Source organism: Spinacia oleracea, chromosome 1, assembly GCF_020520425.1.
Source record: "Spinacia oleracea cultivar Varoflay chromosome 1, BTI_SOV_V1, whole genome shotgun sequence".
Classification (NCBI taxonomy): Eukaryota; Viridiplantae; Streptophyta; class Magnoliopsida; order Caryophyllales; family Amaranthaceae; genus Spinacia; species Spinacia oleracea.
This window is the reverse complement of record NC_079487.1, coordinates 112106201-112119051: the sequence shown is the minus strand read 5'-3', so window position 1 is coordinate 112119051 and position 12851 is coordinate 112106201. Positions and strand designations below refer to the sequence as shown.

The window sequence follows — 12851 nt, the reverse complement described above, 5'->3', positions numbered from 1 at the left end:
TAAAACTTCATTAATGTTGGTAATGCAAGTTGAATCGTTTATTAGACCGCCTTTGAAATATACAGTAACCAGTACAAAAGTTGAAATTAAGCATATGAATATAATGTTTGGATTAAAAAGTCAAAACAGGAAAATATATAAAATCGAAAGTACGTAGTTGGCCAAATCAAAATGAATACCCCGTATCGATTAGTTCGAATTTTATGTAAACTGACAATTCTCCCAGTTTTTAGAGAGACGTAGTAGTCAGCTATGAACTTAAATTCAACTTGGAATCTCACACAATAATTGGACAAAATAACTTTAAGAAAAAAGAGTTTAGTAATAACTCCTTTCTTTTCTACAATGATTCTCTTGCTTTTCTGTTCTTTTACACATTCTAAAACTTCTAAGCTTTTGAATATCTCTATCTCTATCTATATACGAAGTATTCCTGTTTCGTCAAATTTATTTGGCACGTACTTGCTAGTCCCTTGCTTCTTCATCGGATAATCTCATGTGCATATTAGCTATTTATGCATGTGGTTCAATAAATCCATCTCCTATGGTTTTTGTTTTTGTCTACCATTTTAATTTACCTTTCTAATGCCAATTATGTTTTTTTTTTTTTTGGCAGCTATTACAAACAGGCAAAAACAACAATACCCACCCAATTATGTCATTTCTAAAATTGTTAGAGGGACTAAAATTTCCGAACACTATACTCAAAATGTCTCCTCTCAAAGATAGACTTAATTTTGTCTGGCGATTAAAAGGGTTATTAACTATTTGTATTACATTGTGGTTTTTAGGTGGTGACTGGTTGTATTAGGTGGTGGTATCTACATGCTAATTGATACTATACGTTATTAGGTAAAATGATCAATATATAAGCATATTAGAATAATTTATTGGTGACAGATTTAGAATAAAGATAATAAAATAGTCATTTCACCACTATAATTGTGCACGGGCCATGTAGGCACACATACATTGTGCATCGGTGGCGCTAGGAAATTTCGTGCCTCTCGTGTTGGCCCGGGCTTAACAACAAACTCATGTCCAAATATTTTTTTTATCACCACTAAGGCCTCGTTCTTTTTGGCTTAATTTCAATTTCAGGACTTATTTCGCAGTTCAATTCAGTTCAGTTCAGGAGCATCCAATGTAGTTCAGGGGCATTTAGTTCAGTTCAATTCAATTCAACTTAATAATAATAATAATAATAATAATAATAATAATAATAATAATAATAATAATAATAATAATAATAATAATAATAATAATAATAATAATAATAATAATAATAATAATAATAATAATAATAATAATAATAATAATAATAATAATAATAATAACAAATTCTCTCTAGTAGGGCGATTAGGGCACGATGGTGTTCCTCGCCATCTTCTCCGGCGACGTTTAGTGCTACCCCGCGACGTTTAGTGTATCCGGCGGTGGTTCCACGGCGGTTCAGCGTTCCCGCAAAGGTATTCGGCGGTTATAGGTGCAGTTCTCAGGAGAATTTTCAGCGGTTTTGGTCGACATTTTCAGTGCAATTCTCAGGCGTATCACAGGGGGTTCAGGCGCAGGTTTAGGTTGTCCATTTCCGGCAACATCGATACCAGATTACGGCGAGTTTATCGGTGGTTCAGCGATCCCACGAAGGTTTTTGGAGCAAGTGTTTGGTGCAAGTGTTCGGCGAATAATTCATTGCAATACTGGGCGGTTATTGCGGGTTTCAGGTGACGATTACGTGCGGTGAAGGTTCACCGGCAGTTTCCAGGCGGGTCTCAGGCGTGGTGGTCTTGGTTTCGGTCCACTTTCTCAGGCGGTTTTCGAGTATTTGCTGCAGTTTTGGTGCGGTTTTCGAGTATTTGGTGCTGTTTTCAGGCGACGGTTTTCGAGTGGTTGTTGGCGGCATTCAGGTGGGTGGTGCTGTTAGGGCAGCGTGGTGGATTTTGAGTCCGGCGATTACGTGGGTTGTTCGGCAGTTTACCGTTTTGCGGTGCATTGTGGGTTGTTCGGCAGTTTACCGTTTCGTGGGTTGTTCGGCAGCGTGTTCTGTTTTGCAGCAATTCAGTTTAACGGCAATTTTGGTTCTTTGTCCTGCAGTTCAGTTTTGCTTTGGCTCTTTGTCCTGCAGTTCAGTTTTGCTTTGGCTCTTTGTCCAGCAGTTCCGGCAATTTTGTTGTTTCATCTTGGTGCAGGAGTTGTTACAATTGTAGGGGTTGTTACATTTTGGTGCTGGGGGTTGGTACATTTGCAGGGGTTCATCTGGGTTCATTTTGGACATAAAGGGTGCTTTGTGTGGGGTTCATTTTGTTTTCTTCCTGTTTTGTCCAGTTGTTGACGTGCTTTGATATGGCGGCTACCGTGGAGAAGTTTCATTGCCCTTTTGTGGGTCTTAGCGGGTGCCAGGATGGCGGTGGGCGTGGTTTGGTAAGGAGTTCTCTGATCACTCACTTACGGGATCGCCATTGTTGCTCTGATGTGCGGGATGTAACCCGTCAGTCCCTTACTACCAATTTGCAGGTTTTTACTTCGGCTGAGGTTACCTTTCGTCGTATGGGAATTTGGTTATGTGGAGATTGTTTCAAGACGCATACTCATCGTATTAGGTGTCGGCATGGCAGTGGTTCTAGTACGGTTTTTGTGGACCCACCTGATTCTGGGGATGGTACTATTCGTTTTACTCTCTACGGTATTCAAAAACCTCAAGCTCCTGCTTCCGAGCTCTCTACTTCTGATGCGTCTCGAGAACAATATTTTTCTTTTGATGTTGCTCTTCTGGACACTTTATGGTCTAAGCGGTTGCGTTCTGTGAAATCCATCCCTCCCAAATGTCGTTTGGGTTTTTCGCGAGTTCTGAAAGGGGCGCTTGATAAGGTGATTTGCAGACCAGATGACATCGCTTGTTGGGTTCAGTTGCTCGTGTTACCTCTTTGTGTCCTCAAGACTTTTTCACCACGGAGTAATCGTGAGTGTTCCTCCGGTGTTAGGCGGCGGCAACAGGAGGAGTGTATCACCTCTGCTATTCGTTCTTGGGGTGTGCCTGGCGGTTCTGAGCAACTTGTCATAGACACATTGGCTAGCGTGTCTCCCTCTCTATTGGATGTTGACGATGATCATGATTTGACGGAGCGTAATATTAAGCAATGCAAGAGAAAGATTTCTGACGGTCACTACACTGCTGCCGTTCGGGTCCTTTCTTCCTCAGGTCTTGCCCCTTACGATGATGCTACTCTTGCAGATTTACAAGCAAAGCACCCTTCTGTTCCGGTCCCTACCTTACCGGATATCCCTGTTGATCATCACCTTTCTGCTTTCTCCGCTGTTGTTTTGGAGCAGATTATGGGCTTTCCGCATGGTACTTCGTGCGGTAGAGATGGCTTGCGTGCTCAGCACCTTTTGGATTGCTTGGGTGGTGCTGCTGTAGCTGTTTCTGATGAGTTGGTGGATGCTATCACTCAGGTAGTTAATCTCTTTCTTGCTGGAAAGTGTCCCGCTGAGCTTGGAGGATACATTGCTAGTGCTCCTCTTACGCCATTGGTTAAGCCTGGTGGGGGTGTTCGGCCTATTGCTGTGGGTACTATTTGGAGGCGCCTTGTTTCTAAGGTCGGGGCTGCTTTGATTGGTCCGCGTTTAGGAAACTACTTTGGAGGTCTGCAGTTTGGAGTTGGGGTTCCAGCAGGTGGTGAGGCCATTCTCCATGCTGTCAATCGGTTGGTTGAGGCTCGTGGGGCCGATGTTGGCCTATCTATGTTATTGGTGGATTTTCAGAATGCTTTCAATTTAGTTCATCGTTCGGCTTTGTTGCGTGAGGTTCGGCTCCATTGTCCTGCTCTTTCGCGTTGGGTTGAATTCTGCTACTCTTCTCCAGCGCGGCTGTATTATGGGGAGCATACCTTGTGGTCTTGTCAGGGTGTGCAGCAAGGGGATCCTCTCGGCCCTTTGCTTTTTTCTCTGGTTCTACATCCATTGGTGTGTCGAATTCGAGACTCATTTGATCTATCTTTTCAGGCATGGTACTTGGACGATGGCACTATTGTTGGTGACACTTTGGTGGTTGGGCAGGTCTTGGAGTTGATTTTGGAAGAGGGTCCTCGTTTAGGTCTCCATGTTAATGTTGAGAAGACGGAGGTTTTCTGGCCTTCGGAGGACCCACGTTGTCGTCTAGAGGGTGTCTTTCCTACGGATATTGCTCGTCCTGAGCTTGGTGTTAAGTTGCTTGGTGGCCCAGTCAGTACGGATTCCTCTTTTTGTAAGGCGGTTGTTTCGCAGCGTGTGTCGAAGACTGTTGTGTTGATGGATGCTGTAGCCAAGCTTAATGATCCCCAGTGTGAGTTGTTGCTTCTTCGTGCGTGTACTGGAGTTTCTAAACTATACTTTGCTATGCGCACTTGTTCGCCTCATCTTTTCGAAGCGGCCCAATTATCTTTTGATGTGGCTCTGCGGGCTTCTTTAGAGCGCATCGTGGTTGCTTCGGGACCTGGGTTCGGTGACTGGCAATGGCGCCTTGCCACCTTGCCTTATTCTTATGGAGGATTGGGTGTTTATTCAGCTGGTGATGTTCGGCATTATGCTTTTCTTGCATCCCGTTTGCAGTCTTCTGGTTTGCAGGATTTGCTTCTTCGGCTTTCAGGTGTTGAAGGTCCGGGACCGGCCTTTGATGATGCTCTTGGTCTTTTCAACAGGACCGTGGAGACCGACCTTATGCGTAGCCCTAGTGAGATCGCTGCCCCCAGACTCATGAAGAAATTGGCAGACATATATTTCACGAAGGTTATTGCTGATGCGGAATCCGCCTACTCCTTATCTTCACGTCTTGTTGCCCTATGGAAATCTCAGCAGGGGGATCACTCCTCAGCTTGGTTGCGGGCAGTCCCCATCTCGGGGTTAGGCCAGACTATGAACGGTAAGACTTATCGTTCGGTTCTTTGCTATCGGTTGGGTATTCCGTTGTTCTCTGATGCGACGCCGTGTTCTGCTTGCTCTCGGGTTTTCGACGGGGACATTTATGGGGATCATGCCGTGTCTTGTGCTGGGATTGTGGGTATCAAACATCGACATAATGTTGTTCGTGATACCCTTTTGGATATTTGCTATCGGTCGGGGATTTCTGCTCGTAAGGAGGTTGATGTTGGGCTGACTAGTGAGAGTGATGGAGCTCTTCGTCCTGCAGATATATTGCTTTATTCTTGGGATGGCGGTGTAGATGTGTGTGTTGACTTGACTGGGTCTTCACCTATGACGCAATCTGGGTTGTCAGACTTCGTTCCGGGTCGGGTTGTGGCGGTTGCTGCGCAGCGGAAGCAGGTTAAGTATGCGGCACGTTGTAGGGCTTTGGGTTACGGTTTCTTTCCTTTTTCCTTCTCTTCTTTTGGGGAGTTAGAGAAAGGGGCTGTTTCGTTGCTGAAACGGGTCCAGACGTACTCCAGGGCTCAAGACATAGGGGCGCGGGCAGCTGCCCACATTTTCAGCAGGATCGGGTTCGCCATAGCTAGAGGAGTGGGGGCCCAGATTGTATCTCGGCTCCCCACCAACTTCTTGTAGTTTACTTGATCTTTGTAGCTTGTTAAGCTTGTAACGTTTTGGTGGTTTCCCATAATAATAATAATAATAATAATAATAATAATAATAATAATAATAATAATAATAATAATAATAATAATAATAATAATAATAATAATAATAATAATAATAATAATAATAATAATAATAATAATAATAATAATAATAATAATAATAATAATAATAATAATAATAATAATAATAATAATAATAATAATAATAATAATAATAATAATAATAATAATAATAATAATAATAATAATAATAATAATAATGATACCCTTTTGATGTTTGTTATCGGTCTGGGATCTCGACACGGAAAGAAGTTGATATTGGTCTATCTAGAGGGAACAATGGAGCTCTCCGACCAGTTGACGTGTTGCTCTACTCTTGGGATCGGGGATGTGATGTGTGTGTTGACTTGACGGGATCTTCTCCTTTGACACAGTCTGGGTTGTCTGGCTTTGCTCCGGGCCGGATTGTGATTGATGCGGCTATTCGAAAGCGGGTCAAGTACGAAGCACGTTGCAGGTCCATTGGTTATGATTTTCTTCCGTTCTCTTTCTCTTCTTTGGGGGACCTGTATAAGGATGTTGTTGCGTTGTGTTGAAGCGGATTCATAACTTTTATAGGACACATGATATTAGAGCTCGTGCTGCTGCTCATATTTTCACCATGATAGGTTTTGCTATAGCCAGAGGAGTGGGTGCCCAAATTGTATCTCGGCTTCCCATTAACTATTTGTAAAATATTTGACTTTGTTAGCATTTGATTTTTATAATAATAATAATTATTATTGTTATTGTTATTTATTATTATTATTATATTTATATTTATATTATTATATATAACTAATTATTTATTATTAATTACTATAATTTATTATTTAATCATTCATTATTATTTTTAGTAATTAATTAACGATTATTAATTACTCCCTCCATCTCTTTTTGTTCTTTAATTTTGTATTTTGCACGCGTCTTAGCGATTAATTAATGTGCATTGAAATTCTTCTATATTTTTTATTTAAACAATACAAATTATGTTTAGTTATAATGTTTTCACTTTTATCAAAATTCTGATATTGGGAAAATGATAAAAATTAATGTCCCAATGAAAAAGTGTGGGAGATTAAATTAGTTAATGAATTTAATTGGTTAAAATAATAAGTGGACACAAATTTTGATCGAATACTCCCTCCGTTCTTAAATATTAGTCCTGTTTTGACTTTTCAACTCGTTTCAACTCAACGTAAATATCTCAAAATACGTATGTTAAAAAACTATAAAAAATTGATATTGCTAAACTTCACATTAAGACGAACAAAATAAGATTTCACATGAATATGTTTTGAAGTACGTATTGGAAAGAAATTAGAAAATTCTTTTCAATTGTGAATAGTGTCAAGATTCCAAAAGGAACTAATATTCGATAATAGAGGGATCGGAGTATTAAACATTTATGAGATAATATAAAAGGAAATGTAAAAACATTTTGGGACACCAAAAAGAAAAATGTAAAGAACAAAAAGAGACAGATGGGGTATTAATTATTAATTATTTATTCTTTAGTTATTAATTAATTTTTTTTATTATACTCTGTAATTTTGTAATTAACTAGAGATTACTAATTATTAATATTTAATTATTTATTATTTATTAATGTTATTATTTATTATTATTCATTTATTATTTATTACATAGTATTTATTATTTATTATTTATATTTATTGTTTCATAATATTGATCACTGCACGGTAGCCGAAATAGAAAAAACCCTAATGGAAAAAACGCTCCCAACGGGAAAAACCCTCTCAACAGAAGAAGTGGATCTCGTCCAACGGAGTAGCAAAAAGGTCAAAAGAAAAGCGGGAGACCACCAGAAACAGGGAGACGAGGTTACAATGGTGGAGTCTATGGACACAGACTCGACAACTGAAGAAGCTATTCCTCTGAATACACAGGGGACAGGGCAGGTTCGCTCCTATAGTGCAGCGACGAGAGGTAACCATTTGAGACACCAAATGCAGGACATCTCGATGGAAGAAGAGGAAATACTATCGGATGACGACATAGTGGATGGTGATGATGAAGATGAGAATTGCCCGGTTATCCGACTGTCGAAGGAGGAAAAGAAACGATTAAGGACGCCATGGAAATATTCTCTGATTATCAAATTATTTGATAAAAAATTAAGTTATGCTGTGCTTATCAGAAGATTGAGACTCATGTGGAGTTTGAAAGGGGAAATTGCCCTTACTGACGTGGGCTGCGCTTATTATGTAGTCCGTTTTTCATCGATGACAGATTATGAATTTGTCATGACACAAGGACCATGGATGATAGGAGATAGCTATCTCACTATTCGTAAATGGATCCCTAATTTCGTACCAGACGAAGAACCAATCAAGACATTGACGGCATGGGTTCGTATACCGAATTTGTCGGTAGAATACTTTGACAAAGTATTTCTCCATCGAATTGGTGCAAAAATTGGTAGGGTGGTACGAATTGATAAGAATACAGAGTCAATGGACCGGGGACAATACATTAGATTCTGTATAGAGGTTAATCTTTCAAAACCTCTGTTATCCAAATTTAGACTGAATGGCCGAGTATGGAGAATACAATACGAAGGGCTTCGCCAAATATGTTTTAAGTGTGGTCACCTTGGCCATAAATATGCTGATTGCCCGAAATTCAGAAGTACGGAGACAGAAGTAGGAAAGGAGGTTCAAGGCCAAGAGAGGCAAATAGCCACCATACAGGAACACGGTCCAAAAGTCCATCGACCAGAAGAACAAGATCAATACGGGGCGTGGATGCTAGTACAAAGAAACCCTAGGAGGAGTTCGATTAGACCAAGAAATGCTCAAACCAAGCAACTAGACCCTAAAGCTAATAACTTCGGAGGGTCAACATCCAAGGTGGGCCAAGGAAACCAAAAGATTAACAAGGAGAAAAATCAGGAGCAAAATCAGGAGCAAATTAGGAATCAAGAGAACAACCCCGAACAAGGGTCGAGATTTGCGGCTCTAAATCAGATTAGTGAGGAGGAAAACCTAGAATCAAATACAATGGAAATAGAAAGACCATCATATTTGGAAAGGAACGCCACCAAAGAAATTAGAGGGGAACACAATCAATTGATAGAGGAAGGAAAGAATCAAGAGGAGATAATTTCTCTGGGTAATGATACAAACCAAGGGAGGCGGAATTTTAGCGAGGATGAGATTTTGGAATATATTCCCACTGTGGAATTGGCAACAGAATCAATTGAGGTGGAAAAAGATAAGGGATATTCCAGTAATTGGAAACAAGATATTCATACAAGGCAAGACCATCACCCCATTGGTCAAGGAATCCCTAATATAACCCTTCGAGAGAAAAATATTCCAAACAACCCGTTGCACTTGACGAGAGAAAAGAAAGTAACGCTGCTCCCCTCTAAACCTAGCCGTATCATTGAGGGCAAAGAAAACTCCATTAGTAAGTTCCAGCAACCATTGCCTAGAGAAATTGATTCGAGAGAACCCCCTGACTTAGAAAGGAGAGAACTTTCCCCTCTAGACAATGGAAACTTGGCCAATCCCGATAACTTTGGACATTCAAGCCCCCCCGGCTTACTCAACGTTCATCGACTACACAACAGAGGGCCCAACGATGGTATCCATGCTACCACTGGTACACAAAGTCGAGCTCCAAATCGACTCATATCTCCCTCCACAACACAATCCACCGGATTTGATGGCTACAGTTCAACTCCCGATGGAGTTAGTACATCCCATGCGCGACCTTCGGACCGCGTTCATGGACATGCTTCCTGATATTCCTTTGAATACGATCGATCGTTACCCATCGTTTCCTATGTTTAATATGTCCATCAAGATCATGATATGGAATGTTCAAGGTGCAGGGAGCCAAGCGTTTTTAACAATGCTGAGAGAGTTGATTCGAATTAACAAACCGACAATTCTTGCCCTGGTGGAGACTCATATTAGTGGTGAAACGGCACAGAAAGTGTGCGACCGAATTGGATTTTCAGGCCAGTTTCGTGTCGATGCTCAAGGATTTAGAGGTGGTATTTGGCTTTTCTGGAGAACAGACTCGATCGCAGTCAAGGTGTTGGACTCTCACACCCAACACATCACAGTGGAGATATCGAAGGTAGGTGAGAGACCTTGGGTCTTTTCAGCTATCTATGCAAGTCCCGATTGTAACTTGAGAAAGGAGTTGTGGGAGGCATTAGAACAAGCAAAAAGGAATTTTACTGGGCCATGGTTCCTTGGCGGCGACTTCAATGACACCACGTCTATGAGCGAAAGAGTTGGCAATGGAGGGACGGAGATGCAACGTAGATGTCGTAATTTTGCAAATTGGGTCGAATCGAATGGTTTGATTGAACTACAATTTTCTGGACCGAATCACACATGGTCGAGAGGAGACTCCGCAGCAACTTATAAGGCCGCAAGACTTGATCGATTCCTGTGTAATGATGAGTGGTGTATGCGATTTGATAATGCTGCAGTACGTCATCTACCCAAAAGCAATTCAGATCACTGTCCTATTATAGTAAGCTCAGGAGGATTTGCTCCTATACCCGCCTCTCTACGACCGTTCCGTTTCCAAGCAGCGTGGTTAAGCCACGAGAAATTTGATGAATTTGTGACGTCAAACTGGGACAAGTCAGCGCCAATAGTCCCCTTTCAAACTGAATTTGCATCGAAGCTTTGCAAGTGGAATCGAGAAACTTTTCGCAATATTTTTCGAAAGAAGGCTGAGTTATGGGCAAGGATTGAAGGGGTGCAGAAGCGACTCTCGATGAAGTGGGAACGTAAGTGGATTAAACTTAAAGCTAAACTTCGACGAGAATTGGATGATGTGCTTCACGAAGAGGAGATGATTTGGTTCCAAAAATCCAGGCTTGAAGCTATAAAAGATGGAGATAGGAACACGAAATATTTCCATCTTGCCACAGTGATACGGAGACACCGAAATAGAGTAGATATGCTGCAAGATAAAACTGGGGCACGGATAACAGAACCTTCGAAACTCAGGGAATTAGTGGTGCAGTATTGGAGTGATTTGTTCACTGAGGAGGAACCAAATTTTGACACCAACAACTTTAGCAAAGGGAGCTTCCCATTGTTGACATCTCGTGAGTTGGAGGCGTTAACTCGCCCATATGCCCAGTGTGAGGTTGTACTAGCAATCAAGAGTATGCAAGCTTTTAAGGCACCTGGACCGGACGGATTCCAGCCTTTGTTTTACCAGAGATACTGGGACGTGGTTCGAGAGAGTGTTACTAAAGTTGTTCTTGATGTAGTGAATGGCAAAGACTTCCCAGCCGACCTAAACAAGGGCTTCCTGGTTTTGATACCGAAGGTGGATTGCCCGCAGCAAGTATCACAGTTCCGTCCTATCGGACTCTGCAATATCATATATAAAGCAGCAACGAAAGTGTTGGTTAACCGGCTTAAGCCCATCTTGCCCTCTCTTATCTCACCTACTCAAGGTAGTTTTGTGCCGAATCGGCAAATTACAGATAACATAATAATAGTTCAGGAGATGCTTCACTCGATGAGGAAAAAGCAAGGGGAAGTAGGTTATATGGCAATAAAAATCGACTTCGAGAAAGCTTACGATAGGCTACGATGGAGTTTTATTAAACATTCACTAATGGAGATTAGACTACCCCAGAATATGATCGATGTTATTATGAAACGTATAACGTTGACATCCCTTCAATTCTTGTGGAATGGTGAAGCAACAACAAGTTTTAACCCATCGAGAGGGATCCGACAAGGCGATCCATTATCACCTTACATCTATGTGATTTGTATGGAGAGGCTTACCCAAACCATAGAGAAGGCAGTCCAGCTAGGGGCGTGGAAGGCAGTCAAAGCTAGTCGCAGAGGGCCTCAACTATCAAACTTAGCGTTCGCGGATGATTTGATTCTGTTTGGTGAGGCTTCACTAGACCAGGCGAAGATTATAATGGCATGTTTGGACCAATTTTGCAGCATGTCGGGAAGTAAGGTAAGTAATGCTAAGTCGAGAGTGTTTTTCTCGCGCAATACCAAGGAAGATATCAAGCAAGAGATCTGTAGCGAATTGCAAATGGAAGAAACTAATGACCTGGGCAACTACTTGGGGGTACCAACAATCAATGGGCGTACCTCTAAACGTGAGTACCAGTTTTTAGTCGATAAAATTAATAACAAACTTGCTGGTTGGAAGTCGAAGGTATTGTCTTTGGCTGGAAGAGCGACACTAATTCAATCCTCCTTGAGTTCTATTCCATACTACACCATGCAAACCGCAAAACTTCCGCGCACTACGTGCGATGATATAGAGCGCCTTTCCCGGAGATTCCTGTGGGGGAGCTCGGAAAGCCAGCAGAAAGTGCATCTAGTGGCATGGGATCAGGTAACAAAGGATAAAGAAAATGGAGGGCTGGGTTTGCGAAACATGAGACACGCCAATGCTGCATTTTTATCGAAGTTGGGGTGGAGATTATTAGCGGAACCGAATTCTCTTTGGTCGCGGGTAATGAGAAACAAGTACGGAGATGGAAAGTGTTCAACTGAGATCTTCAAACATAAACCAGGAGCTTCCAATGCATGGAGAGGTATGGTAGATAACGTAGATGTGCTACGACAAGGAATAAGCCTAGCAGTGGGCAACGGCAAACATACTTCATTTTGGTTCGATCGATGGGCAATTGACCAACCTTTGATAGAAATGATTATTGCCACTCCTCCTGTGGAGAGTCAGGAGATGAGAGTGCACGACTACTGGGATGTGAATAGAGGGTGGCTGTGGGAGAGATATGTTGATTATCTCCCAAATACATTGCTACAAGTCATTGACTCTTTCGAGCTAGTGGAAGATGAGGAGGCGGTGGACAGAGTGTATTGGAACGGTTCGACCACAGGGAAATTCACAATAAAATCAGCCCTCAAAATCATTAGAGGGGAGCAAGACTTAGGAATCACAAGAGAATGGAAATTCATTTGGAAACTACAAGTCCCACAAAGGCTGCGGTTCTTTTTGTGGTTAGTTCTCCATGACCGTGTTATGACTAATGCTAATAGATTCTTGCGCCTCTTAACAGATAACCCTCGTTGCTTTGCTTGTGGTGAGGTCGAAGAAAACATTGAACATGTGTTGAGGACCTGTCCAATTGCGGTCTTGGTTTGGAGGAAATTCCCCGCGTTAAACGATTATGAGCTCTTTCATGGATCGTTCAATAAATGGGTAGAAAATAACGTCCTTTATGATGGCACGAGAGATGCA

The 12851-nt window shown here is 41.7% G+C and overlaps 1 protein-coding gene across 1 annotated transcript; it reads left to right on the top strand.

Annotated features, from left to right (window-relative positions):
• The first annotated feature begins 7333 nt into the window (after positions 1–7333).
• Positions 7334–9379, top strand: LOC110785456 (uncharacterized). The gene has a single exon (XM_021989897.2). The coding sequence runs from the start codon at positions 7334–7336 to the stop codon at positions 9377–9379; it is 2046 nt and encodes a 681-aa protein (XP_021845589.2).
• The last annotated feature ends 3472 nt before the right edge of the window (positions 9380–12851 follow it).

Excerpts from the sequence above, each read along its gene's own strand:
- LOC110785456 (XM_021989897.2), top strand. The coding sequence starts at position 7,334 with ATGGAAAAAACGCTCCCAACGGGAAAAACCCTCTCAACAGAAGAAGTG.